This window comes from Carassius carassius, chromosome 5, assembly GCF_963082965.1.
Source record: "Carassius carassius chromosome 5, fCarCar2.1, whole genome shotgun sequence".
NCBI lineage: Eukaryota > Metazoa > Chordata > Actinopteri > Cypriniformes > Cyprinidae > Carassius > Carassius carassius.
In genome coordinates, this window is record NC_081759.1 from 9,109,354 (window position 1) to 9,137,128 (window position 27,775).

Sequence of the window (27,775 nt, forward strand, 5' to 3'; positions counted from 1 at the left end):
GGCAACCCTGTTTGTTCAATACTGCATATTTCAGCGAACTTCGTTTAAAAGCATTTAAAATGTATTCTGGAAATAAATCAAACTAAGTTTAATAAAAAGTTTTTTTTTTAGAAGCAGCTTTTATTTTGACGTCACGCAAGACCCGGAAGTGGAAGATCAAAACAACTGCATGTTTTCAATATTATATGAGACCGTGATTTCAATATTAAATGTCAAGCTTGTCACTTAAAAAGTATTACACATTTTAGTTTATTTATGCTTGATTAAGAGCAACGTGGGTAATTTTATTCCCAATAATTTCAGACAGCTGAACGTCAGCTGATTTGACACAAGTGTAGCCGGCGGAAGTGAGTTTGGGTCAGTATCATAGACTGGTTAAGGGTCTGGCACCTGCATGTTACAGTTGTCAGGAACATTTCACGGGATGTTGTGCTCACATTTATAAAGCACGACTGATTTTAGATTGGGTGAGTTCGACATGTTTACCTTATTTAGGCTGTTGTGTTGTTGTTCATGTAACGTTAGTTTGACTCGTGCATGACACTCCTTCAGAGCTGCTCTTTGTCCTCGAGGGAAAGCAGTTACACAGCAACTCTGCTCGTCTTTTACTAAAGGTGTTATTTTGACAACATGCATGTTTAAATGCTGCGCGATTTTCCTTTTTCTTTTATCCATAAAAATAATTCACACTGTCACAAATAAAAAAAAATATGCAAAATGGGAATTTCAGTCATTCTTTGGAACTAATATGAGATTCAAGTAATGTTTAAACTATGCATGATCAGTCTGGCGGCACGACAACATTCATATAGAATTTGTATGAATTACTTCAATATATTATGTATTATTACGCAGCTCTGCATATTAAAAAATTTTGAAATCTCCAATATTACGTGATTTGATGTTGAAAAATACTTCCATCATTTTTTTTAAAGTAACAGTCAATTGTCAAAAGTTTTAATATAAAAAATAATTATTCAGAATGTATAACTTACTGCAAAGGAGTAGAGAAATTTATTAAAATACTCTATTTAATGTCAGAGAACTTTACATAAACACGTGCATAAATAACCTTTTTTTCTTCTTCCAAAAAATTGGTATTGTCTGTTTTGATGTAGTAAAGTGTCTGCAAATATGATCACCTCACTTCACTTTGCAATTCTCATAATCAAAATGACTGAGTTTAGTGACTGTGCTGGGAGTGCTTTCTCATTACATTGATATTTCAAATTCCGTTTTTATTCTTCCTCGTTTTGATCTTGGTTCCCACCCATTAATCCAGATTGACAATGACTGATAAGGGAAACAGGAAGTTTTCTCCACGCTACAGGAGACAGAAGGAAGCAGATGAAGCAGAGAGCTGGAGGAGCCCATTGGGACGGGACAGTGTGAATCATGAACGCAGTTACAGTCCTAAAACAAAGCCTCGTCACGGTCGAACCTTTGAAAGTGATGGTAACAGAAGTGCCAAAGCCTCACAGTCATGCAGCTCTCCTGAGGGACGAGGGTTTGGACAAAGTCCTACTCACAAGGACCGAATCCAGAAGGGTTCACCTGCTGTCCGGAGGAACTGGAGAGAACGACAGCGAGATGGACAGAAACATGACAGGCTTGGTAAAATGCATTATAACCTATCATGTAATGAAATCTTGAGATTTAAAATGTAGCTAATATCTGTCTACATCTTGTCTGTCTAACAGACAGCATGCAGAGCTGGAGGGAGAAGAGCAGAATTGTCTCGATTGAAAGCTGCCTCACTAGACGGGATGTTTTACAGAAGTGTTTGGAAGCAGAAGGCCGTGACTGTGAGCCTAAAGAGGTTTGTATAGTTCGAATAGTTTGAATATTTCACCCAAAAATGAAAATTGGCTGGAAAAAGTACTTACCCTCAAGACATCCAAGATGTAGATGAGTTTGATTCTTCATCAGATTTGGAGAAATGTAGCACTGCATCACTTGCTCAACAGTGGATCCTTTGTGCCGTCAGAATGAGAGTCCAAACAGCTGATAAAAACATTACAATAATCCACAAGTAATCCACATCACTCCAGTCCATCAGTTAATATCTTATGAAGTGAAAAGTTGTATGTTTGTAAGAAACAAATCCAGCATTAAGACACTTTAACTTTAAATGATTGCTTCCAGCTAAAATACAAATCCATAATAGTGCTTCCTCCAATAAAAAATTCCATCTCCTGTTTTCATCTCGCATCAAAATACACCCATATATTTGTTTAAAACTCTTTTTTTTAACTTGTAACAGTGCTTGATGTGTGCATATTTCTCTCCTGATTCAGAAAAACAACTTTTCTATGGATTCGGACAAACTATCATTACAAAATTAACAATTCGTCTAACTCTTGCATACTCTTTAAAACATTTTCCTCATTCCTGTGTCCTCCTCCTCCTCCCCCTCCTTCATCAACTCTAACAGCTGACAACTTTAGTACATCTTACCAGCAACGTTTTGTACATCTTACCAGTAAACATAACCTCGTTCACATCCTTCTCTTCACTTTCTGAGGCAGAAGTTTCCAAACTTTCCTTTTCCCAAAGAATCCTTTCTCACACAGAACAACCTCCTCGACAGCAACCAGTCTGGTTTCAGAAGTGGAAATTCAACCGAGACTGTCCAACTCTGTTGTTGAAGCCCTAATACTGGCAAGAGCCGCTTCCAAATCTTCAATACTTATTTTGCTGGATCTGTCCTTTGCTTTTGACATGGTTAATCACCAGATTATCCTGTCAACCCTACTGGCAAAGGGCATCTCAGGAACCGCACTCCAGTGGTTTGAGGCTTACCTCTCAGATAGGTCCTTCAAGGTACCTTGGAGAGGTGAAGTGTCCAAGTCGCAACATCTAACTACTGGGGTGCCTCAGGGCTCAGTTCTTGGACCACCTCTCTTCTCTGTCTACATGGCCTCACTAGGTTCTGTCATTCAGAAACATGGGTTTTCAAACCCCTGCTATGCTGATGACACTCAACTCTACCTCTCATTCCATCCTGATGATCCGCCGATAGCAGCTCACATCTCAGCTTGTCTAACAGACATTTCTTGCTGGATGATGGACCATCACCATCAATTCAAACTTGCCAAGACAGAACTGCTTGTGGTTCCATCAAACTCATTGTTTCATCACAACTTCACCATCCAGTTAGGCACCTCAACCATAACTCCTACAAAAACAGCCAGAAACCTGGTATTGATGATCAGCTGACTTTCTCAGACCACATTGCTAAAACTGCCTCTTCTGGCCCAGAAGATAAGGGCTGCGTTTCCCAAAAGCTTCGTAAGGCTAAGAAGTTCATAAAAACGATCGTACGACTGATCTTAATATAATGGTCTGTTTCCCAAAAGCATCATAACTTAAGTAGCACTTGAAAATAATCGTAGATCTACGAGTGGAGTAATCGTAAAGCCCTAAGTTTATTGTAAGAAGACATATTTATGTGGTCACCTGCAGGACAATCGGAAGATTACACCTTAAAGTTTATTCAAGTGCAATGTGATTATAAAATAAGGATTTGATTGGACTTTATTGTGCACTTTATTACTTGTTTTTTTTAAAAAGGCAGAAAAAAGAAATACACATCTAAATTAAATGACTGAACAAAAAATAAATAAAAGAAGTATGGTAGGAAATAGGCTATGCTTGAAAGACGGGAAAAAAATCTTCAATGACTTGCTGACGTGCACTATATATATATATATATATATATTATGTAAAATACAATATTATACACCATATAATATCTGAGTCTGGAACGCAGCATTAGGTTTACATTTCAATTAACTCTGTGTAGCCTAATTACGAGCCATTCTATAAGGTGACATTTCAGCACTTGACAAATGGATAGCGACTCCTAAGTAGCACTTGAATCACAGCTATGTGCGATTGTGTTAAGTGCACCATTGGGAAACGCACATGAAACAACAACGAACGATAGTAAAACGACTTATAGAAAACTCTCTTAAGAGCTTGGATCAATCATTATCGGGAAACCCGACCCAGGCAATTTTTTTCGGAACATGCTTCACAATTTCTTGTTCGAGCTGTTGTTCCGTCCAGGCTGCACTATTGCAGTGCTCTCATGGCAGGTCTTCCAGCCCGTTCTATCAGAACTTTATAATTAACCCCTAAAGCAGCAGCAAGATTTAAACAAAAAAGTGATATTGTGAAATGTTATTATAATAATTTATAAATATATATATTGTAAAATGTAATTTATTGCTGTGAACAAAGCTGAATTTTCAGCATCATTACTCCAGTCTTCAGTGTCACATGATCCTTCAGAAATCACTCTAATATTCTGATTTGCTGCTCAAGAAACATTTCTGATTATTATCAGTGTTGAAAACAGTTTTTTTTTCATGGAAACCATACATTTGTTTTCAGAATTCTTTGGTGAATAGAAAGTTCCAAAGAACAGTATAACAAAAATGTTATTACTGTCACTTTTGATTAATTTAATGCATCCTTGCTGAATAAAAGTGTTACTTCCTTACACAAAACAAGTCTGACTGAGCCAAAATAGTTGAACAGTAGTGTACAGCAGCGTTTCTCAATTCCAGTCCTCGTGACCTCCTGCTCTGCACATTTTGTATGTCTCTCTTTGTTAACACACCTGATTCAGATAATCAGCTTATATACAGCTGTGCATGAACTGTGTTCCCATTGACATGGTCTCTACACAATGTTCATTGCTCCCTACTCCCTGAGCAGGAGAAATCTGTTGAAGTTTACCTCACTTCGGAACATTCATTTGCGGATTTACACATGGACAAGTTTGACACCATATACCTCTGTAAATGAATACAATTTAAATTTGTTTTTTACAATTTAAAAACGTTTTGCACACTTCAATACACTTTGAATGGAACATATACGTTCGCTTTGAACTGGAATCATGGCGGAATATCCTGTGATGTCCAATTCGCAGGGCACTTATGTTGAAATAGAACAAATGTCTGAAGACTTAAGAGAGACATACAAAATGTGCAGAGCAAGAGGGTGCGAGGACTTGAATTGAGAACTGCTGGTGTACAGTACATTGATCATATTTATTCACATAATGTTTTTGGTTCTTTTTATGCATTTTTATTAGTCCAGCATCAGTCTGAAGTTCAAATGTGAGAAATGTAAGGTGTACTGTGAAGACATGTCACCAGCGCTCAATCACATCAGAGAAAGAGCCCACAGGAAGAAAGCCAAGGTACAGATTTACATATTACCAAAGATTGATCAAGATGTTAGCAGACTCAAACATCTGTGCTTGGAATTCAAAGTAGAAATGTGTCTGCTCTTTACAGGAACTGCAGAAGTTGACGCTGCTGTTGAATATCCCACCTCCTGGAAAACCACAGTGTCATTCAATCACCTCGGCTCTAGAAAGTGTGGTCGCTGAGTTCGGTTTAAACAATCAAGATCTGAAACAACGGCAAAACGTCCTCACTCTCATTGAGAAAGTCCTTAAGCCTATCCTTCCAGGTGTGTAACAGCACAGCGGAAAGTTCAAAGCTCACTGAATCCTTTATTCAATGCTTTTTCAATACCTCTGTATTCTCGTTTCCCCTGCAGATTGCCAGTTCAGATTATATGGATCTTCCTGCACCAAGTTTGGCTTCAAAGACTCTGATGTAAACATTGATGTGAAGTTTCCATCCCATGTGAGTACAAAGTGCAGATCACAAATATTCTCACAGCTTACATTTTAATATATGCTATTTTGGCCTATGAGTTTGAAATAAGTAAATGCTTTTATATTTATATTTTTATAGGTTGGCTTGAGAAAGCCAACTGACCTACTGATTTACTGTAGTTTTGATCATCTGTTTTATGAAAATCCAGTCTGAACTGAGTTTGGTGGGTGTAGATTAAATGCTAGACGAAGAAGAAAAATAAATGTTTTAACAACAAGATAAAAAGTTAGTGCAAGTCAGCTCAGGCATGCATTTTAGTTTGGGATCAGACTTAAGCCTTGTCTGTAAAACCAGGGAATAAAGTAGGGTGACCATATTTTAGTTTTCCAAAAAGAGGACAGTGGATGCAGTCTTGCGTGGGCATGGGGCTTTGCTGTGGTTGGTGGTTAAACTAATGTACCCAAAGTAGCACAATCTCAAATATCAAAACTTAAAATATGTCATTTCCATAACTAATTATCATGAAGCTTGTCAATGAACTTTAGACTGTTACACATCACCCTGTACTACATTTCCCATGTTCCATTGCACTAATCACAAGTTCACCTGAAACCCATCACACACAGCTGCAACCAATTACAGAGCCCTGCACGGGCCTCAAATCTAGGCCCGAGCCCGGCCCTGGCCCGAGACGCTCAGGCCCTAGCCCGACCCGTGTCCGACAGCTCATCAGAATTATCAGCCCGAGTCCGACACGAGCCCGTGTTTTTATTTATTTATTTATTTATTTATTTTATTACACAGCAGAAGCCTGCCCTATTTGCAACAATTAAAAAAGGGGTCAGTTTTGTGTTAGGCTATGTTTCTTTTAATTTCTTTATCAAGTTAATTTAGAAAAATGTTTGGAGCATTTTTTTTAAATGAAGATTTACGTTAATCAGCCGAGCCGACAGCGAGTAGCCTAAAACATGTTTAATCAATTAAGCCTCTCAAATTAACGCTAATAGCCTACTTTACTTGGCTACAATAAAATCCATAGATATAAAACACAAGCATATCACACACAGTTGGTTTAATATATGTTTATTTATTACACCACAGTGAGTGAGTGAATCCTGAGGCAGGCTCGCAACAGCGCTTGCAAACGAAATGAGAAATAGCCTACAATCTAAACAAATTAAATGAATTAAAATCAAACTTGCAGGTTATCTTACCTCAATAATGCACCACAGAACATGTCCATTCTTTTTTCCATTAGTTTCCAACAGTTAAGCGAAAATAAAGTCCAGTCAAATGAAAAGTTAGAACAGTCTCTTACAGAGCATCGTGGACAAAAAGAATAGCATCCAGAGTGGAAGGTTTTAACCCAGTCCTCCTCTCTTCCATCACTCTTCCCGCTGTGCTGAAGACACGTTCGCTGCTGCTGCTGGCGTCGTGCTGTTGGTCTCGTGCTGTTTCCACCATAGCAGCACATCTCGTCCGTCGTATTGCTGTACTTCATCGTCGTCATCCTCGTCCTGCTCCACAATGTTTTCAAACTCGGCCAGCGCTCTCTTCTTTGCTGCGTGGCCCGCAACAACAGGTGCAGACACAGAAATGCTCGCCGCTGCATGAATCATCATTTTATAATTATTAGTTGGCCAACTAGGCTATGATTAATACATTAATTTAGAGGCCTATAATAGCTACTACTACAATAAGTGGATATAAGATAAGTATAATCGTGGGTCGCGCTGACGGAAAAGCGTGCGTGCGTGCGTGAGACTGTCATGTCAGTATGTCAGTATAATTATAATGGGTTGAATTATCAGATTATAAAAGTTATGAGGTTATGAAATGTCTATGTTTGTTTTTCTATCGTCGACGTCAACTTCTCATTTTTTTTCTATTAATGTCTAAAAATATAAATAGAAGGATAACCCATAATGCCCGGCCCGCATGTGAGCTATAACATGAAAATTGGCCCGAAGCCCGGCCCTAGGGCCATAAATAAGTCGGGGCCCGTCGGGCTCGGGCTGAAATGCAGGGCTTTATATAATCAGTTTCACACCACCATTCAGGGCCGAGTATTGTTTAGCATGTATCACTATGATAGCTGATAGCTACTGTACAGAGCCTGCTCTAGTTTGGATAATCTAGTCTTAGTCTTGCCTTGTCTGTTTTCCTGGTTCCTGATTCTTGCCACGTATCTTGGATTAACCCATTGCTTACTGTTTCGTGGGTGTGTTTGCTCCTCGCCTGGATTTATGCTCACGTTTACGGATTACCCCTCTTGTCAAGCCCTCTGGATGTACGCTTGCCCTAGGAATACTCAATCTTGCCCTCGATATACCTGTGTGCCTTTGTCTGACCCTTGCCTGTTTTGACCATGTTTAAGAATAAAGCTTTGCACATGGATCCGCATGTCTCGCATCTCGTCATCTCTGTTGCACTAGTATACATATTTTGTAGTCACTGTTATGCATATTGCATATTGCATATTGATCATCAGCTAAAAGGTTTCCTAACAGTGGCCCTTCACAAAACATAATATCTAGCAGTTTTTTCATAGGTAGAATGCAAAATGTTTTAATACAAGCATTTCAGTCAAATGTAATTTATGCAACATTTCAAACCTTTAACCAGGGCCGGCACTGACCAATTTGGTGCCCAAGGCAAGATTTTAGCTGGTGCCCTTTGCATTGCAGCCAATTCCACCACTGATCATTCACACAGAATAGGTGCATAGCTTTATGAAATAAAACAAATTACATATAAATAAGGATGCACAACAAATAAATAAACTGACAATAACTCAAATAACTTTTTAAATTAGAGAACTTTATTGTCCAAAGGCAGCTACAATACTAACATTTAAGTCTTAATTTCTTCATTTCAGACTTTCATAAATTTAGGGATGCACTGATCTTAACTTTTCATGGCAGAATCCAATACTTATTTTTTAAGTATTTTATTTAAGCAAAATACAATTAAGAATGAAAATATGAGTTGGAAGAATATGGGTAGTTGCTTCATTATATTTTGATTAAATTAGACTGTATAATGTCAAAACCTGAAGCAAAAACAGAATGGTTTGACTTTAGCTTTGTGAAATTAGGCTACATAAAACATACCAAACAGGAGATGGGCTGAATGAAAATGCAAATTCACTCTCTGTCAGCAGGTGGTGCTTAAGAAACAGCAGTGATGCATTGTAAACACTAAATTCATTATACAGAGGCAAGATGAAAGGAATATACCATCTAAACTGTTTCTTAAGACAGTTCCCCTCAAGGCGGGCGTACACGGTGCGAATTCGGATGGTTGGAAGATCATATGTCCACGCACACGTCACGAGTGAGTTTATCTGAAAATCGTACGGACGAGGTGATATATGACAGAAGGATCACTGTATGACATTAAAGTACCGTGAGAGCGATAAGAGAGCACACGGATCCAATGCATTCGAATCGCTCTCGCGGTACTTTGATGTCATACAGGTGATCATTCTGTGCAGCCCTGCTTCAAGTCGAACGCGCCTAATATAACTGCTCTCCCTCTCTAATAACTGCATATAAAATATTGATACGAGCCGTGACTGTTTCCTACACATACAGGTTCTTTTTCAGCAACAGGAAACCGAGACGTCTGGTCACCCTAGTGTGTGTGTGTGTGTGTTCTTGTATTTGGTTTATGGGGACACAAAACCTATAATGACATGGGTATTACAACGTAAACATGGTTTATGAGGACACTTCCTGTGCCCTCGTAAATCAAATGGCTTAAAAAAAAAACTAAACTGTGTGTAATTGAAATTTGAAACATGCATTTTTCCGGATAGAATATACAGCTTGTACAGTATAGAAAACTGTACGTCTTTTTTTTAAGGTCCAAAAAGAAGACATGTCCAGGGAAAAGAGGATGTATGCTTACCCTAGATAAAGTGTTTATGCTGTCTATCGCTAGCAAAGATTAATGACTATCCTACGATAACATGCTAATAAAAACATGCTAGCAACATGCTAAAATCAATTTAATCATAAAAACAACACGTTAATCGTGTTAAAACTATGCTAACTGTTAGCAGCATACATCTATCTAATCTATCAAACTTTCAGGCATGTGTCCTCAAACCAATACTCATCTAGTTGTTTTCTTAATTTTTTAAACTACATTTGTGTCTGTATTATCGACTTCTTGCAAGACTTGCAGTGCCACAACAACTTGATTTAATCTAGCATGAAGTGAACTTTAGTTTTTTCAGTTAGTATAGGCATTACACCGTTTGTGGCTCACAGAAAGTGAGATATTATTGGTTTAAACCTCTGATACACTACTAATTATCACTGAGATTTAGACAAATTATCTCAGTTTGCAGTGATTACAGTTTGACAGCAAACACATAAAACATGGCATATGTGTTTGAGAGCCCAATTAGATTCCTTTCACAGACCCCAAATGGTCTGCAGTTTTTGGGAGTTATTTGATCAGATGTTTTACAAAGGTGCAGAATTTTGAAGTTTGGTCTGTAAGTGTTTTCTAATTAAGAAAAAAACATTTCTCATCAGTACCAGCATCCTGATGTTCTGCTCGTGGCTCAAGAGCATCTCTCCAAAAGTGGTAAGTTTAAAAGTGAACAGCAGTGAAAGAAATGGACAACTGTAAAGTAAGTAAAAAAGTAAGTAACAGTGTTTAAATTGGCTATTGCAAAAAAAGAGCAGGGTATGGAGTTACACACTGATACTTTTTTTGCTATAGCTGATAAGCAGTATGATTGTAATTTCATAAATGTATACTATTTAGAGTACTTTTTAAGCATTCAGAATAAAGCACCATCAATATAGAATAACATTTTTATTATCCGTTTCATTTTTGCAGCTCTTTTTGTCAACGTCGAGGGTGACTTCTTTAAGCGGATGCCTGTAGTTGTGTGCAAAGAGAAATCTAGGTCTGTGTTTTCTTGCTTATTATTCTTTTACAACGTTTATATATGAAGTTACCTGCTTTTAAATGTGTGTATACTTTAACATGTAATTGTTTGGGGTCAGTAAGATATTTTTATATTTTGTTTACTTTTACTCACTTTTAAATTGATCAAAAGTGTGAATAAAGAAATTTTATAATGTTACAAAAGATTTCTATTTTAAAGCTGCTTTTTTTTTGTTTTCAAAATGTACATTTAGAAATAAATTTATTTATTTAAAAATTATTTTCCAAACCTTTTTTTTTTGGCTTATCCTGAATGACTACAGTACACCTAGGCCATAATAAGTGTTTATATTCAGACTGGTACAGGTGGAACCGCTGTGGAGTAGCCCAGTACCTGCGTGATTCATCATAGACATAAACAGAGAGAAGTAGCTCTGGCTACAGTGTTCTTCAACAAGACACATACAGTTCTGTTTATTAACCGCTAGAGAGCCAAAAGTTACGGACTGCGGTTTTAAATAAATTGCATGAATTCATCAAAGAATCCTGAAAAAAAAGTATCATGGTTTCGACAAAAATATGAATCTGCACGAGTGATTTCAACATACTGTAGATAATAACATCACAGGAATAAAATGCACTATTAAATGTATTCAAACAATTATTTTAAATTGTAATGATATTTCACAATATTACTGGTTTTACTGTATGTCTAAGTATGAAGTTTTAAGTAATGCATCCTTTATGAGCAGAAGAAACCTAATCCCAAACTTTTTGACTGTAGTGAAAAATTGTATGTGGTTTTATTTCTTTATTTATGTGCTGTTTTTTTGTATTTCTAAAGTGGTCTGATCTGCAAAGTCAGTGCAGGCAATGAAAGTGCATGCTTGACAACAGCATATTTGGCTGAGCTGGCGAATCTAGAACCCCAACTTGCTCCGCTGGTCGTATGCTTTAGATTCTGGGCTAAGGTGAGACTGACATGTACACTTCCATTATTTTCAGTAGATAATTTTTATGTTAAACAAATAGGAGTCTTTCTATAGGTTTTTTTTTTTTGAACATTCATGATGTGTGATGTTTTTGTGTGTGTGTGTGTGTGTGAGAATTAGGTTTGTTGTGTGGACCAGATGGAAGAAGGTGGACTTCCAACCTACTGCTTTGCCCTCATGGTCATCAGCTTCTTGCAGCGGCGGAAAGAACCCATCTTACCTTCATACCTAGAATCTATGGTGTGTGTGAGTCAACATCAATACATCAACTGATAAAAGTTTATAGGACCAGTGCCTGATTATTGCGTTCTAGAACCTTATAAAGAGATAAAATGAGACAATGTGCAGTCAGCCAGTCATTATTGCAAAATATAACCCAATACAGGGATCAGGACCCAAATGCAAGTATAGACTATTTAGAAAACGTATCCAAAGTGTGTATTTTGCAAATTCCTGTAAGGACTGGTTTTCTTTGTGAGGGACTTTAACTTATTTTTTGATCTTTGACATAGCCTACAGTAATATACAGTGACTGATGTTGCGTTCTGTCTTAGGGTTTGCCCATGAGTAAACTGAAGAGTTTCTCCTTAATTGGAGTTGAGAAAGGACATGTGCTTTGGGTCTTTAATCAAACCTCAAATGATCCCTCTCAAGATAAAGACAAAGCTGTCAAGAAGGGAAAGGTAGGTACCTTCACACTTATTCCTAAACTGTACATCACAGGCTTTAATTTTAAGACCACTTTGATGCCAAAAGAAAGTCTACATAATTAATGCAATATCCTGCTTGTGTTCTTTTTTTAAATAGTGTCCACTGGTTTTCAAAGTCTGTAGCCCTCCTGTACTGCTAGGGAAGCTTTGGGTTGAGTTACTACGATATTATTCACTGGAATTCCAAATACCTGAGAAAGTCATTAGCGTGCGCACAAACAGTGACCTGTGGCGTGATCTTAAAGACTGGCCTAAAAAGAGGATTGCAATTGAAGGTATGCATGACATCACGTGATAATTTCCTAAATCTGAAATGCATTGATATTCATGCTTGTTTTCTTCGCAGATCCTTTCGCCGTCCAGAGGAACGTGGCTCGGACGTTGAATAGTCAGATGATGTTTGACTATATGTTGCATTGCCTCAAAACAACTTACAAGTACTTTGCTTCTCCTTCAAAAAGCACAGCAGGGAAATTTAGCTCAAACCGTCAAACTGACAAATCTGTGAATGCTGTGAATCACGTTGATTCAGTGAAGAGAAGCACAAAAGTGCCAGCTGAGGATTTGGAAAGATCTGATGTGAGATCCAGTCCACACAGTGCAGAAGAGCTGGAGGTCTGCATGATTGAGCTGGAGCAGGACGAGGAGGAAGAAGCTGACTCTGACATGGAGACAGAGGTGTGTGTGTGTGATCCCTGTGAATGGGTTGATCATTATTGATTGGTGTTTTTCTGGTGGTCTTAACTAAAATCATTAAAAATCTTTTTTGTTTTATTAGAAATAATATAAAATATAAATACTCAATGAAAAATGAAAAAACCTTGCCTTGGCAACTAACTGAAATAAAATTGAAGTACTGAAATTACCTTTATGTGTATAAATGTTAGGGGTGGCACGGTTCAACTTTTTCACGGTTCGGTTTGTTTCACGGTTTTAGAGTCACGGTTTCGGTACAGTTCGGTATGTCCTGTGTTTATGGAAAAACTATACTTTCTGATAAAAAAAGAATAATAATAATATTCTATCCAACTACAAGCAACAGCACAAATAAATATAATAGAGTAAAGATACAAACAATAAACAGTGATTTTCTGTGTTTTTTTTTTTTTTTAGGTAGCTCTAGCATAAGTTTTTATGATACATAAGTTTTCACTGATACAAAGTGGGCATTTTGACATAATTTTTGTGTGAATTTGTCCATTTAAGCACAATACTTCAGAGATGCGCTTCGGATGAGCGCACGCACAATTCTTCTCACTGCGCGCGCGAGCTTGCGTCCTCTGGCTCTTAATTGTTTAAACTGGGAAAGTTTAAATGAGTTTAGTTTAAACGCATATGAAAGTGTGCTATTTGGGTCTCATCTGTGAGCGCGCGCTATCAGCACCCGGATGATGACAGAATAAATGACTGCTCATATTCCAGAATACGGCATTCACATTGAACAAGATTTAATGATTTGTCCGGGGTGGGTTATTTTTTTTTCTCATCGCTGTTGTTGTAATGTCTGGGAAGCCAGAATGCGCATCCATCAACATAAACATTTATTAGCTGAAGACTGTTTTTTTTTTTTTTACGTTTATAGCAAACCATATTACAGATGATATTACAGATGATTTGTCAGATTTAAGTTGAACCGCGGTCCCAGCGCGTGCCGGACCGTGTGTGTCGAAGTGAACGGTTCAGGTTTTTTCAGCGAACCGTGCCACCCCTAATAAATGTGTATATATAAACTAATAAAAAGACTAAACAAATTAAAATGATTTGGTTTTCTGGAGGTTTTAACTAAAACCATTAAAAATTATTTTTGTTCATTGAAATATAGCTGAAATTGAAATATACATTTTAGATTAAAAACTTGAATTTAAAAACGAATTGAAATCAAATTAACAAATTTACTAAAAACGAAATGGAAAGATAATGATAAATAGAAATATTTAAAAATAAATGTTTATTAAAACACAGAGAACTAATAAAAAGATGTAAGCACATAGCAAAACTACTAAAACCTAAACTTTTTTGGTTTTCTGGAGGTCTTTTTTTCATCATGCGGTTAAATTAAGCAACATTTGGGATTTAACAAACTATATCTGTCCAAATTCATTACAGTGAAATTCAGCATTGTTTTTTTGGTTAAGTTTATGTATTTTTCAAATAATAAATAAAAAAATTTAATTTAATAACATGCCTTGCCAACTAACTGAAATAAAAGTTTAAGTACTAACATTTTACAACTAAAATAAATATAACGCTAAATAGAAATATTAACAAATAAATAAATAACAAAAGCACATAGCAAGATTACTAAAGCTTAAAATAAAAAAATAAAAAAAATATTTTGGTATGTTTAGACCTGGGAAAGTCAAGGAAAATGTCATTCTTCATGCTCTGGTCCCCTTGATTATTTTTTTTTAATATATTTTCTTTCCCCAATGTGTTCAAGCTACTTAAGTGATATTTTTTTTAAGCAACCTGGATGTTTTCCAGTTAAAAATAAGACAACATTTAATGATTAGTAGTTTGAAATCTTTTTTCAGCGAAATGGTTTTGTAAAATAATGGAGATATATTAGTTAGTTTTTGTATTAGTTAAAAATAACAAATGATCATTTATAGGGTGAAGAAGAGGAAGATGAAGATGATGACATAGAGCTCGATGGATCTGGATGTGATCATTCTTGCGATGAGATCTTCCCGTTTGAGCGGGAAATGAGTGATGATGTAGGGTCTGATGTGGCTGATCCAGAGAAAGCAGCGTCTGTCCCAGACAAACCCAAAGCTGAGTTTACCCAATCTGAGTCTCCTGTAGGAGCTCAGGTAGGCCCTGAAGGCTTTCAGTATGTCTTCAGCAAGCGCTTTTTCAGTAATGGCAAGGTAAACATTCACCTTTTCTTACATGCATGGCTACTGAGTGTCAGTTTGCATGTCTGAATCCATCAAATCACGTAATTAGAGAATGAAGTGGACTGTGGAAGCGCACAGGTGCAGCAGAGAAGCAAAACTACTGTTTAGGGTTTCAAGTGCAGGTCAGATTCATCTGTAAATATGCCATTGTAGTTCTGTCTTAGTACTTAAGCAGTAGCAGCTCATTGCTAAATAGTCATCACACAAAATACTGTATACTATCCTAAAGGACATCATTATTAGGCTATCTATTGTAAAGTTTCACTAGTAATTTAGCAGACAAATAGTCGTATTGTATTATAATAGGTTTAGGGGGAGATAGGGCAGACAACTAACAATGATTTAACTATAAATCCAAAGACAATGGTTAGCCTATTGTTAAACCATGGTAACCACAGATTAAACAATGGTTAATAGTTTAACAATGGATTGTGTAGTAAAAACAAATACAAATGGACATATGCTTACTTTAATATCCTTATTTGGATTGATGTACACACTGTTTAATGCAGAACATGAATGCATTTAACCTGCAATTACAAAAGCATGAATAATTTTTTGATATATTAAACATTAAACGTTGAATACTGATATTTGAAATTATTTAAATAATAAAAAGGTACTTTAAATGTGAAATAAAAAATGCCAGTAGGTGGCAGCAAGTCACTGTTAATAAGTGAGTCATTGCGAACGAAACACAGTCATGTTGCTTAGAGACACAAAATCAGGAAATATGTGGAAATATGTTTAATTAAATTCTTGTTTATTGAACTGTTGTAAAAAATCGTTATCACATTTGATAATTTGCACTCGTCGTGTAAAATGTATTAACTATATAAAGTGGTATAAATATATACATTTTCTGCCTTCATGTCTTGAATTGAGATCATTCTAAATGTATTTTATTAGAGTGAATCTAGCAGTGACAGCACAATCTAAATGCGCACGAGTCTAGACTTCACGTAATATATGTGTGCACTCTGTAGGGGTCTTTTTTTAATGATTTTTGAAAAATACACTCTAATGTCAAATCGCACATTGTTAAAACAACAATTACGATATTATCCCAGACGATATAGTCGCACACCCCTTCACTACACCATCTTTATATCGTCAAATAACTAGCTAAAACAAAACTAGTTAGAAATGAACACTTAAAAAAAGAGATTAAAGTTTGACTCGTGTCCCATTCATTTACATGAAGAGGATGGGATTTTTAAACCTATACTGCAGCCAGAAACCAAAATGTTTTGACTTCACCTTTCAGGACATGTGTGGCACACTTTTAGAGAATGCACTCTTTTTGCATTTGCAAAGTAATTAATTATTCAGATAAGTACCTACTCAAGAGCGTATGCAATTTTGGACCCATCCAGTTGATCTAATTAATTTTTTAATGAATCGGCCATTTTAAATGAATCATTTGATTGAGTGAATCACTCATTAAGACAGTACTTGCCGCAACCTACTGGCAGTTTTAGTGTCATATTCATTCATCCATTGGCAGACCTAAACCAGCCAAAGTGCCAGCACAAAAAAAGTCAACAAAATGTTATTTAATTATCGTTAGCAACTGTTATCGATATCAAATATCGCACACCCCTACCTGTAATTAGTAAAAAATAAAAGGTTTGTCATTGATGTCAGGCATTTCTTGTCAAACAATTGTTGAGAAATTGTTTTAAATATTTCTGTTGACATTTTCAATTTTAATAATAATAACAACTTGATTTTCTTTGTTAGTCCCCTGTTCTGATATGCAGCCTTTGTAAGAGTGATGGGCATTTGAAACAGGACTGTCCCGAGGACTTCAGACGAGTGGAGCTGGACCCCCTTCCACACATGTCTCTAGACTTCGTCAAGCTCCTGAATGAAGTCTGTGAGCAATGCTACCGTAAGTACAGGGTCAATATTTAAAACATTAACATTAAGACATTCCTATTTTGTTCTTTTTGTATTGTAGAAAGGGTTGTCAAGCATTTACATTTTAAATCTCATTAATTATATGATGTGCTGATTATGTAATGGAATTGTATGTATATGTCACACTATATGTGGGCATGCTGCCCACAAGGCTATCGGCGCCAACAGATAGTTATTTTTTATTTTTTTTAAGAAAAAAAAATTAATATTGAAATATGAAATGCTTTTTATACTCTCAATATGAAACATACCTCTAGAGGGATTATATTTATCCAGAAAACATTTCATTCTAAAGTCTTGCATTGCTAACAAGACTCTAAAAGCATTCATAGTTGCGGTTGCCAGATGAAAAGTTTAAATCCCCTATTCAAGGTTTTTTTTTCTTAAATGGATAAATTTTCTTCCCAGTGTACTTAATTTTCCCAACTTGGCAACCAAGCACATGCTCGCTCCTCACTATGGAAAAAGCACTAATGAGCTGAAAACACCGGCAAACCTGTAATATGGAGTTTAGAGATTTCCATTGAGATATTCTGCTCAAATAAAAATGTAATTCAGCCAACTGTTGTCTTTCACATAGTCTTTTCTGCTTTTGGCTTTGAATAAATCTGTGAGTTAACCATATGACTTGATGTTCTATTTATTTCTTTATAATTCTTAATGGAAAGTAAAAAAATTTTTTTTTTACAATGTTTGTGATTAATAATCGTGATTATATTTTTGGACAATATAATCATGATTAACAATTTAACCATAATTGTAGAGCCCCTTTTGTGAAAGTGATATACAAATAAATAGGAATTGATCGATATAATGATTATTAATAATGATTTTTAATTGCTGTGTTTAACAAATGTTGAAATCTTTTGCATTGTTTCAGTGATTCATAAAAATAGTTGCATCCTTCTAGGTGACTTTGCGCCAGATGATGTGGAGGTGAAAGTCAGAGAACATATTTTACAAGATATCGAGAATTTCCTGAGATGTCAAGTGCCAGGTAATGCGTCTTGGTGTAACTCTTTAAAACCTTAATCTAATTTAAACCCAGTCAAAAAAAAATTGGTAACACTTGAAGCCTTTATGTATAATGCAAAATAAAGGTATTCGGCAGGTAAACGTAAGATATCAGCATTGGCTGTCAAAAAACCAATATCAGTCAACCACTAATATATACAAATGCATTCACATTTATGTATATATATATATATATATATATATATATAATGTAAATACATATTTATACTTGTATATAATTTATATTATATATAAATATAAAAATTGTATTTATAAATGGAACATATTTTTCCTTAATATATACATGTATGAGTGCATTTATATATACATTACATACTAAATATACACAGTACACACACATATAGTATGTAAACATACTTTTATTTTGAATGTGATTAATCATGATTAATCGTTTTGCAGTCCTATATATATATATATATATATATATATATATATATATATATATATATATATATATATATATATATATATATTTATACACATCCAAGAGCTGGATTTGTGAGCTGGATATTTCTAAGCATTTCTTTTCTCTAAGCTTTGTATGTAATGGGTGGACTGCACAGATGCTTATTTGTTCATGTGTATTTTTTTTGACAGGAGCCAAGTTGGTTTTGTTTGGTTCATCCAAAAATGGGTTTGGCTTTAAACAGAGTGACTTGGACATTTGTATGACTCTAGAAGGCCAGGACACAGCAGAGGTACCGTGACTTATTCCTTCAGTTGTACAGAATGAGGTCTTGATGACACACAGACAGAAAGTGTTCATTACAGTGAGTCTGAATAGTGTTAAAACATTTATAACTGTTCTGTATGTGCAGCTGTCATTGTTTTTACAGCTGTTACGGTATTGCATTATCATGGCAAAGTTTTACTGTAAAAAGTAACTTTTTACAGAAATATTATTTTCAGACCACTATCACGTTAACACACATTGTGTGGCTAAACTATTGAAACACCGAGTATTTTAACATTTAAGAATCATCCCCATTAATTTCCATTGAAAGTGTCTCACTGTAACCCACCGTAACCTTTTTGTGTTTTGTGTGGCAAAAGTGGAGATACATTTTTGTTACTAATATTTTATAAGAAAAATGTAAATAATCCTGAAAAATTGTATATATCAGTTTCCACAAAAATATGAAGCCGCACAACTATTTTCGACATTTGAATAAAATCTTACCCAGCCAGATGACCCTGTTTACACTTCTGTCTTGCATTGATTGAGTTTCTGTTTCTGGTTCCTCTGACAGGGTTTGGACTTCATGGCTGTTATAGAGAGTTTAACTAGAGCACTGCGAAAACACCATGGTAAGGTCTCCGTTTTAGTTTTTGAGTGTAATTCTGAAAAAGCCTATTGTTTACATTACTGTAGAGCGCAGGGGCTCATTTCATTCAGTGTTCTTGAATCATATTTTGCATTATTATGGAGTTTTGACATTTTCAGGAAGGGAAAGACTATATTTCTTCTATATATTCCCCTCTCAGTATTTCAGACGTTCTTAATGGTTAATGAAATGACAAAGAGTCCGTCTGTATGCTTCAGGCAACCTCCTTTCACTTTAAATGTGTGTTGTTAAAATAAATCAGTGGTTTTGTTTTACACCCCATTTCTCTCTACCTCTGCCATGTCTATTTATCCATTCATTTTAGGCCTGAGAAACATCCTACCTATTACTACTGCAAAAGTCCCAATTGTGAAGTTTTACCACACCAAAACTGGACTAGAGGGAGATATAAGCTTGTACAATACACTGGTGAGAGAATAAACCTGACACAACGTTACTTATTGAAAGTTCAGGACACTGAATATTGCAGTTGTTTAAAGTGCAATGAAGAGAGCAGTTTTATTTTAACGTTATTGATCTTGGATGTAGTTTCCTCCTTATCGCAAACGTTTAAACTTTAGTATTTCAGCACTGGACAAGTACTGTGCTTGTTTGGGTTTCTTAATACCCTTTACTTCATAAAATCTCTTTTTATTAAATATTTTAATTTGGTCCGACATATATAGCCACTGCTGCATCTAAAGCTCAATTTTTTTAAATGTAAATAAACTTTTTGTGATTTTTAGATTTGTTCATTATTTCATAATTCATTATTTAGCTCTTGAAAAGTGCTTGTATGCTGAAATAAATTTCTTTATTATTGCTAGTTAATGCTCAGTTTGCTCTCAAAAGGTACATTTTCCACATGCACAATTTCATGCCTGTAAATTCAGTACAGTTATGAGAGACTTTATAGTTCAGTAAGAGTCATTTAGACAATATTATGTGTATTTATTATAATTATGTTTAAGGTTTTTTTTCTCTCAATCTGGTCCAGATATTTAACTTGAACGTATTGCAAAGAGTCAGAAGTGAATGTCTATGTTCATCAATCAAGTCAAATCAAGCATTTATGAATAGAGTAGGTCAGGATCACTTCAAATTCACTTTAAGATTGGTACTTCTTACTATAAAAAAGTAGGGCTGGCGAAAATTATTTATATCCCCAAAATCGATTTAATTGAGGTGTCAGTATATCAGTTTTTGTGTCAGTTATAATGGCTTTCATTCATAGTAAAACAACATTTTTGTACTTTTATATTTACTGTTTTAAATTAAAAAATGTAGAATTATAATATTACCAGTGAATTATTTTTATTTGTATGTATGTATATTGTATTTATTTATTTATTTTCATAATGTAAATGGAAAAACATAGTAACAAGTATTGCATATTACAGTGCTTTGTTTGGGTGCTTACTATAATAACAAGGTACTAACTTTAATCCTCACTTTAAATCCATATTAAGTCCAAGTAGTTAAGTTTCTCAATATTTTTTCGTGTAAGTACACTGTAAGTGCACATATTGTAAAATAAAGCGCAACCAGGATTTTTCTCTTATATTCTCAGGCTTTGCACAACACTGAGTTACTGGCATCATATGCTGCAATTGACATTCGGGTGAAGATCCTCTGCTACGTCATGAAAGTGTTCGCAAAAGTAAGTCTCCCATAAAGTCACTGTCATCACTGCTTCAGTCAGAGATCAGAAAACTTTAATGGCCATGTTTGAAGCTAGAATAAGAGAGAATCCAGCAAGTTGCTTTTGGTGAAAAGATTTAACATTTGGTTTAATGAGACCCATCAGATGTTATATTTCTCATGTGTGTGTTTTGAGGTGTGTGATATTGGAGACGCGTCACGTGGGAGTCTGTCTTCATATGCTTACACTCTAATGGTGCTGTACTTCCTTCAACAAAGAAGCCCGCCTGCTATCCCAGTTCTCCAAGAGGTGTCTTTCTTGATCATAATAACTTTATATATATATATATATATATATATATATATATATATATATATATATATATTTACTCTAGTACTTTAACCTTTAATATACAAGCACTTGTATAGTTCTTGTGCATTATTCCAAAAAAAAAAAAAAAAAAGATAAATACAGGTTAAATTGGGATACTTGTGATTATTTGTCATTTTGTGTATATTTTTACGTTGTGTTAAGTACATCCTAACCTGCTTTGTTATGGTAAGACTGTATCTGAATGGATTTTGTGTATGTTTTTGTAGATGTATGTTGAAGAAAAGAAACCGGTAGTCCTTGTTGATGGCTGGGATGTACATTTCTTTAAGGATTTGAAGAACTTGGTGAGTGAGATTATTTGTAATAGCATAGTTGATTGTAATTTGAAAAAGTTTGTTATCTTAAAATCATACTGTGCAAGTGAATCTGGACTTGAGTTTGGCTCCTGTATCAGTGTTATTGTCCTAAAATTTTACTTTTTTACAACAATAATAAATAAAAACTTTACATATTTTAACAGAGTAGTGTAATCACTCACTAGCTTTACTTATGTACAGTTCTAATCCAATATTACAACTCTTTTACAGCTTTCATGTATTGTATTTGTAAAAAAAACCCGTATTTGTTTTTAGTGTACAGTAGTCAAGTCTCCTGTTCACAAGGCTGCATTTATTTGATAAAAAATACAGTAAAAACAGTAATATTGTAAAATATTATTGCAAATAAGAATAACTCTTTTTCTATTTCAATGTATTAAAATGTAATTTATTCCTGGGATGCAAAGCTGAATTTTCAGCATCATTACTCCAGTCTTCAGTGTCACGTGATCCTTCAGAAAAAATTCTGATATGCTGATTCGTGCTGAAGAAACATTTCTGATTATTAGAAAATATTACTGTCTTACTGGTTTGATAGCCAATAAGTGTGGTATTGTTGTTGATTCCTAAGCATAAATACTGGCCAGAGTACAAGAAGAACAAGGAGTCTGTGGGGCAGCTGTGGTTTGGACTGCTGCAGTTTTACACCGAGACATTTGACTTCAAGGAGACCGTCATCTGCATCCGCAGAAAAGAGCCTCTCACCACCTTCAAGAAGCAATGGACCTCCAAACATCTAGCCATAGAGGGTAAGAGCAAATCAGACCAAGAACCTAAGAATATGCAGCAGTACTCTCAGATATAAAGGTACAAAATCTGTCACTGGGTCAGTAACTTTTCAAACGGTAAATATTAGTTCCTTTCCTTAAAGGTACATATTCGTACCTTTTGAAAAGGTACCACCCTATGGACTAATTTTCAATATTTATTAAAATGACATCCATCAAAATGAATAAACAAGAAAAAACATTTTGCACATATTTGTACATATTTTATAATTTACTTTATTAAAGTAGGCATAATGTAAAGCAGTACTTTTAAAACTAACATTTGTTTGTTTCTTTTAGATCCTTTTGATTTGAGTCATAATCTTGGTGCTGGTCTCTCACGGAGAAGTATGTCATGTTTTTTTTTTTTTTTACTGTTGTATGTATAATCTTTTGTTCAGACTCTACCTTTTATCAGGTTGTGTAGCTTTAAATTCTAATGTATAAACCTGAAGCCACCATACTTAAAAGAAACACCTACATTTAGCTAATGTTATCCATCAATGACCTTGATTGTGTAAAACATGTGAGATTTGTAACTATTCAGTGTACTAAATGTTCGTTCATACAGAACGCGCCTTTGCGTCTAAAAATGTAAGACTCTGTATTCAGGAATGTTTTGTAAAAAGCGTAGCACGGAATGCTTTCTCTGCGTTGTTGCCCTCAAATTTAATAGTTGATATGCCAACTTGCTGTTGTAAACAAAAGTTTGCAATGTTTGCCCCGCCTCCGGGATCTTCTGATTGATCCATTGTTTTGGAACTAACATTGAGTGGCACTGTGTGTAAACGTTTTGATTCTTTTAACATAAAACGACATCTAAAAAACGCAAGCACTACTGAGCTGACATACACATCTGTCTAGTGCATGCTTACCTAGAAAACAATGGAAAAGTAGTGCATTAGAATGAAAAACGCATTCTGTGTGAATGGACCTTAACCACACTTACATAAATAGTAGTCAACCATTACTTATCCCTACCTTTTTGAAAATGACCCTTGTCTTGATATCTTGTCATCTAATGCCGTGTTTTTACCTTGTGGCTTTTGTTTGCAGTGGCCAGTTTCATCCTGAAGGCCTTCATCAATGCCCGCAGAGTTTTTGGCACCCCAGTCAAAGGCTTCCCACCAGAGTATTCCAATAAAATGGTTTGTACCCTTTACCTAGACCATATACATTCTGGGACACACTTCCGTTTGGTGACCAATTATCAACTCAATAAACTCCTTATTAGCTGCTTAAAGGGGAACCAACACATAGTTTCACCCAATCTCATGTTAATCTTGAGTACCTAAAGTAAAGTAGTATTACATCCTTCATAGAGTCTTTAGTTTGATCATATTAATAAAAGAAAGATACAGCTTTACGATTTTCTCTGAAAACAGCAGAGCTCCTGGAGGCGTGCTGTGGGCGGGGCTAAAGAGTGACAAGCACTTGAGCACCGATTGCCAACAAAACACAGAAATGTGATGCCGTTTCACCTACTGTCTGCAGTTTCGAATCATGACCGGTGTCTTTAATCGCGGGGACTGTTCAAACTTTCAGTATTAAACGATGTGCAAATCTAGATTTGAACTGGGCCTTGTTTATAAAACGTTCGTCAACAAACAAAATTGCAAAACTCCATTGCTGCCTCAGAAAAAAACAAACTGCATCCACCAGTTACATTCTTTGGGAAGCTGATCTTACAACCAAAACCACACTTCTTTGGAGGCTTTTTTCCTGAGCAGTCTCTTCTGGGAGAAATGCCCATACAAGGAGTTCCACAAGGAGCTCTGTTCTACATCTGAATCATTTTTTGAAGCTTTGGTCATGTTTAGCATGGGAATCCCACTCTTTAACTGTGTAAATAACTCAACATGCTTGAATTACTATTAGACCCCCCCCCCCCCACCTTAACAAGTATGGTACTTGTTAAGTTTAGGAAAGGGGAAGGGGTTAAGGGATCTAAAATATGGCCATGCAGAATTCGGTGTTCACAAATTCTGTAAAAATGCCTTACAAGTTATTTTACTTATTGTCAATTTTGTATTTGCAGGAGTATTTTTTTGACCCAGAGGTGCTGACAGAGGGCAAGCTTGCACCCAATGACCGCTGCTGCCGAATTTGTGGGAAGATTGGCCATTTTATGAAAGACTGTTCAATGCGTAAGAGGTAATTTAGCACAAGATCTGTTGTAAAGTATCTTTTAACCTTTTACCTTTATGAAAGTTTAGGTTATTTTTCACACTGAATGCTGTATTTACATTTTGAACATGTTTTTCTACATTTCCTGCTACAACGATCCATAGAGTAATAATTTTAACACTTTTTTTTAAACAAGGATGCATTAAATTAATTAAAAGTGACAGTAAAGACTTTTTTAAATTGTTACAGAAGATTTATTTTCAAACAACTTACTATTCAGCAAGGAAACCTGAAAAATGTGAAGCAGCACAACTGTTTTCAACAATGATAATAATAAATTAGAAATGTTATAAGGAATGTATTTGATTAAAAAAAAAACAGTAAAACTGTAATATATATTAATAATAAGATAAGCAGAATGTCTTCTGAAGTAAATCAGAATATTAAAATGATTTCTGAAGGGTCATGTGACACTGAAGACTGGCTTAATGAGGCTAAAAATTCAGCTTTGCATCATGTGAATAAATTACAATTTATTAATACAGTTATTTTAAGTTGTAATAACATTTCACTATTTTTTAAAACTGTGAGCAGAAGACACTTCTTTATAAATCACCACAAACTCTGAACTGTAGAGCACATGTTCAAAATTTCATGTTAAAATTAATAATTAAAATTAAAATAAATCCTTAAAAATCAGACATAGGATGTCTGATTTTTCAATGTTTCAATTGTTTGCTAAGGCAAAGACGTGACACTGATGGACTGTTCAGTGGACGTGATGTGAACCGACCTGATGGCAGAGTGATGCCGGATGGCAGCCCTTACACTGGAGGACGCCGGCGGCAGAGGGAGGAGAAATGCTGTTATCTGTGCGGCTCCAGCGGTCACATCAAGAAAGACTGCCTGCTGTCCAAATCCATAGGTAGCTGCGCTCATTACATTGTTACAGTTCTGCAGGAATGTGATCAGGAGTCACTTGTGTATTCCTCTTTGCAGAATCCTCCCCAAACACTTACCAAAGAAGCTCTGCGTCAGACAGGGACAGACTAGTATGTCCTATACGGTCTCATTTACAATTATCATTTCATGCTAAAAGTGTAGTTTTGGCTTGGAATTAAAATCCAGAACTCAGTTGGATTCTCGTGTGTTTGTAGGACAGTCCTCAGCAGGACAGAAAAAAGAAGCGAAAAGGAAAGAGGATGGTTTTGGGTCCTGAAGCAGGTGAGCGTACTACATGTGTTCATGGTGTTTTATGCTGTGCTGAATGTTATTGGTTAATTTTGTGAATTTAAGATATGGCCACAAACAAGCTGCTGTTAAATTCAGTGGTCCATTCACCAGAACTGAATAACTAGTTGTTAATGACATATTTAGGCATGTCTTGTCTGTATGTGCAGCTCAAGAAATCACAGGAAGCAAGATACAGCTTGACTCGTTCATGTTGCCAGATCTTACTATGGAAAAAAAGCTAATAAGAACAAGGCCATCATAAACCCAAATCAGAAAAATTTACACTGGCAAAAGAGTTCAAAACGCCATCATTGGTGATGGAGCAGCTGCTGTCTTTGCACAGTATATAATTAATAATGTTGATCATGTTTCCCTGTTTTATTGTAGGTAGTCTAGCCAGCAGAAATACATCCTTGAATGCATCTATGGAGAAGTGGAGCCCTTTCAAATAAATCTTCTGAAGTGAGCCGTTTCTGGATCTACAGCAGCCAGAGCTCAGTATTATCATGAACCCCAGTTAGAACACCTTGATGAATGTGCCTTGTATTGGTGTTTGGTTTTTAGTTCTTTTTTTTTTTTTAATTGGGAAATGAATGTGATGTTTCTCATTTTATCCGTTTTTATATATATTTTTTTTAATTTAAGAGTCCAGTTGATTACCTTTTGTAATTTAGATTGTAGCCCCAATGTGTGCTTTTGCATTTGCTTGAATAGTTTTAATAAAAGATTTGCATAAATGTGCATATAGTGCATGTACCAAGAAGCTTTTTATTTTGTATAAAATGTACATAAATACTACTTGGGGTCTGTATTTAAAATTATGTTGATGTCATTGCGGTTTGTGCTTGTCATTGTGCTTTTTCAGTTTGGCTGGGCTTGGTTTTTCCTGCTATGCTTTATTTTATTATTAGTATTTAGTTTTTGGTGAACGAATTGTGTATGTTTGGGGAAAATAGCTCCATTGACTTCACTGCATTTGTTGCAATGTCAATAAACAAAACAAATTCCCTCCATATTAGTAATTTAACTCTGGTCCTATTTTTTTGTTTAATTTTTTTGATGACAATAAATTAGTTTTGTCATAGTGAGGTCTCTGCGCTTTTGTGTTCTTGTAATGAATTTACACTTTCATATATCATTGTGTCAATTTGTTTGTTTTAATGGGCTGAAAACATATTCGATATCACTACAGAGTTTTTGTTTCGTTCATGAGAAAAGTTATGTGCATCCCAGAAGTGTTTTTATAACTGATATTGGCATTTGACCAATGTTATCAGATAATAGTACAATTCAGGGAATGTCACTTGAAATGTATCATACATTTTGTTTTGTACAGCTTAAATAAAAATCACCATTTATTGTGTGGAAAAGTTTCAGTAGACTTTGTTCTTTTCTCACGTTATTTTTGTAAATAATATTACACTGAACGTTGGCTTGCATGTATCTTTTATTATGATACCTGTTGAGTTATATATATATATATATATATATATATATATGTATATATATATTATTAACAGTAAATCATTGTTTGAAAAATTATTTTAAACAGCACATAGAAGTAACGTGGAAACAGTTTATTAGTTAGCAATCCCAAGAATTTATAGATTTTAAACGATTAAGTTAGACCTGTTTTTTGTGCTTTCTGAGCATAGTTGTGCATAGTTATTTAAGTCAAATGCAATAATTTAAATGAACTAGTTTTACTCGTGTTTAAGATGCATTTTATAATAATCTTTTTAATGGTTCAACCAACTAAACGTCCTCTTCTGACCTTATGTTATAATTACTGGTTGCGTAACAGACTCACAGTCACATGGTGCTAAATCTTACAGTAGCGATCATTCATAGGCTTTAGAAG

The 27,775-nt window shown here is 35.3% G+C and overlaps 1 protein-coding gene across 3 annotated transcripts; it reads left to right on the forward strand.

Moving 5' to 3' along the window:
- Positions 1-231: 231 nt before the first annotated feature.
- On the forward strand, positions 232-26,998 carry tut7 (terminal uridylyl transferase 7). Of its 3 annotated transcripts, none has more exons than XM_059549682.1 (30): positions 238-467; positions 1,283-1,614; positions 1,701-1,819; positions 5,108-5,215; positions 5,313-5,490; positions 5,581-5,669; positions 10,190-10,241; positions 10,500-10,569; positions 11,395-11,521; positions 11,663-11,782; positions 12,097-12,225; positions 12,350-12,527; positions 12,599-12,936; positions 14,865-15,122; positions 16,896-17,046; positions 17,986-18,072; positions 18,708-18,808; positions 19,361-19,418; positions 19,761-19,864; positions 21,006-21,095; positions 21,273-21,386; positions 21,677-21,754; positions 22,359-22,536; positions 22,855-22,902; positions 23,611-23,702; positions 24,593-24,708; positions 25,425-25,606; positions 25,681-25,733; positions 25,839-25,905; positions 26,302-26,998. In XM_059549682.1, the coding sequence occupies exons 2-30, from the start codon at positions 1,290-1,292 to the stop codon at positions 26,364-26,366; spliced, it is 3,675 nt and encodes a 1,224-aa protein (XP_059405665.1). In that variant the 5' UTR covers positions 238-467; positions 1,283-1,289; the 3' UTR covers positions 26,367-26,998. The 3 variants fall into 3 exon arrangements, 2 of the variants coding, with proteins under 2 accessions (XP_059405665.1, XP_059405666.1); XM_059549683.1 differs by having other exon boundaries at positions 240-467; positions 12,599-12,930; XR_009433828.1 differs by lacking the exons at positions 25,681-25,733; positions 25,839-25,905; positions 26,302-26,998 and having other exon boundaries at positions 232-467; positions 23,611-23,706; positions 24,596-24,708; positions 25,425-25,461.
- Positions 26,999-27,775: the final 777 nt, after the last annotated feature.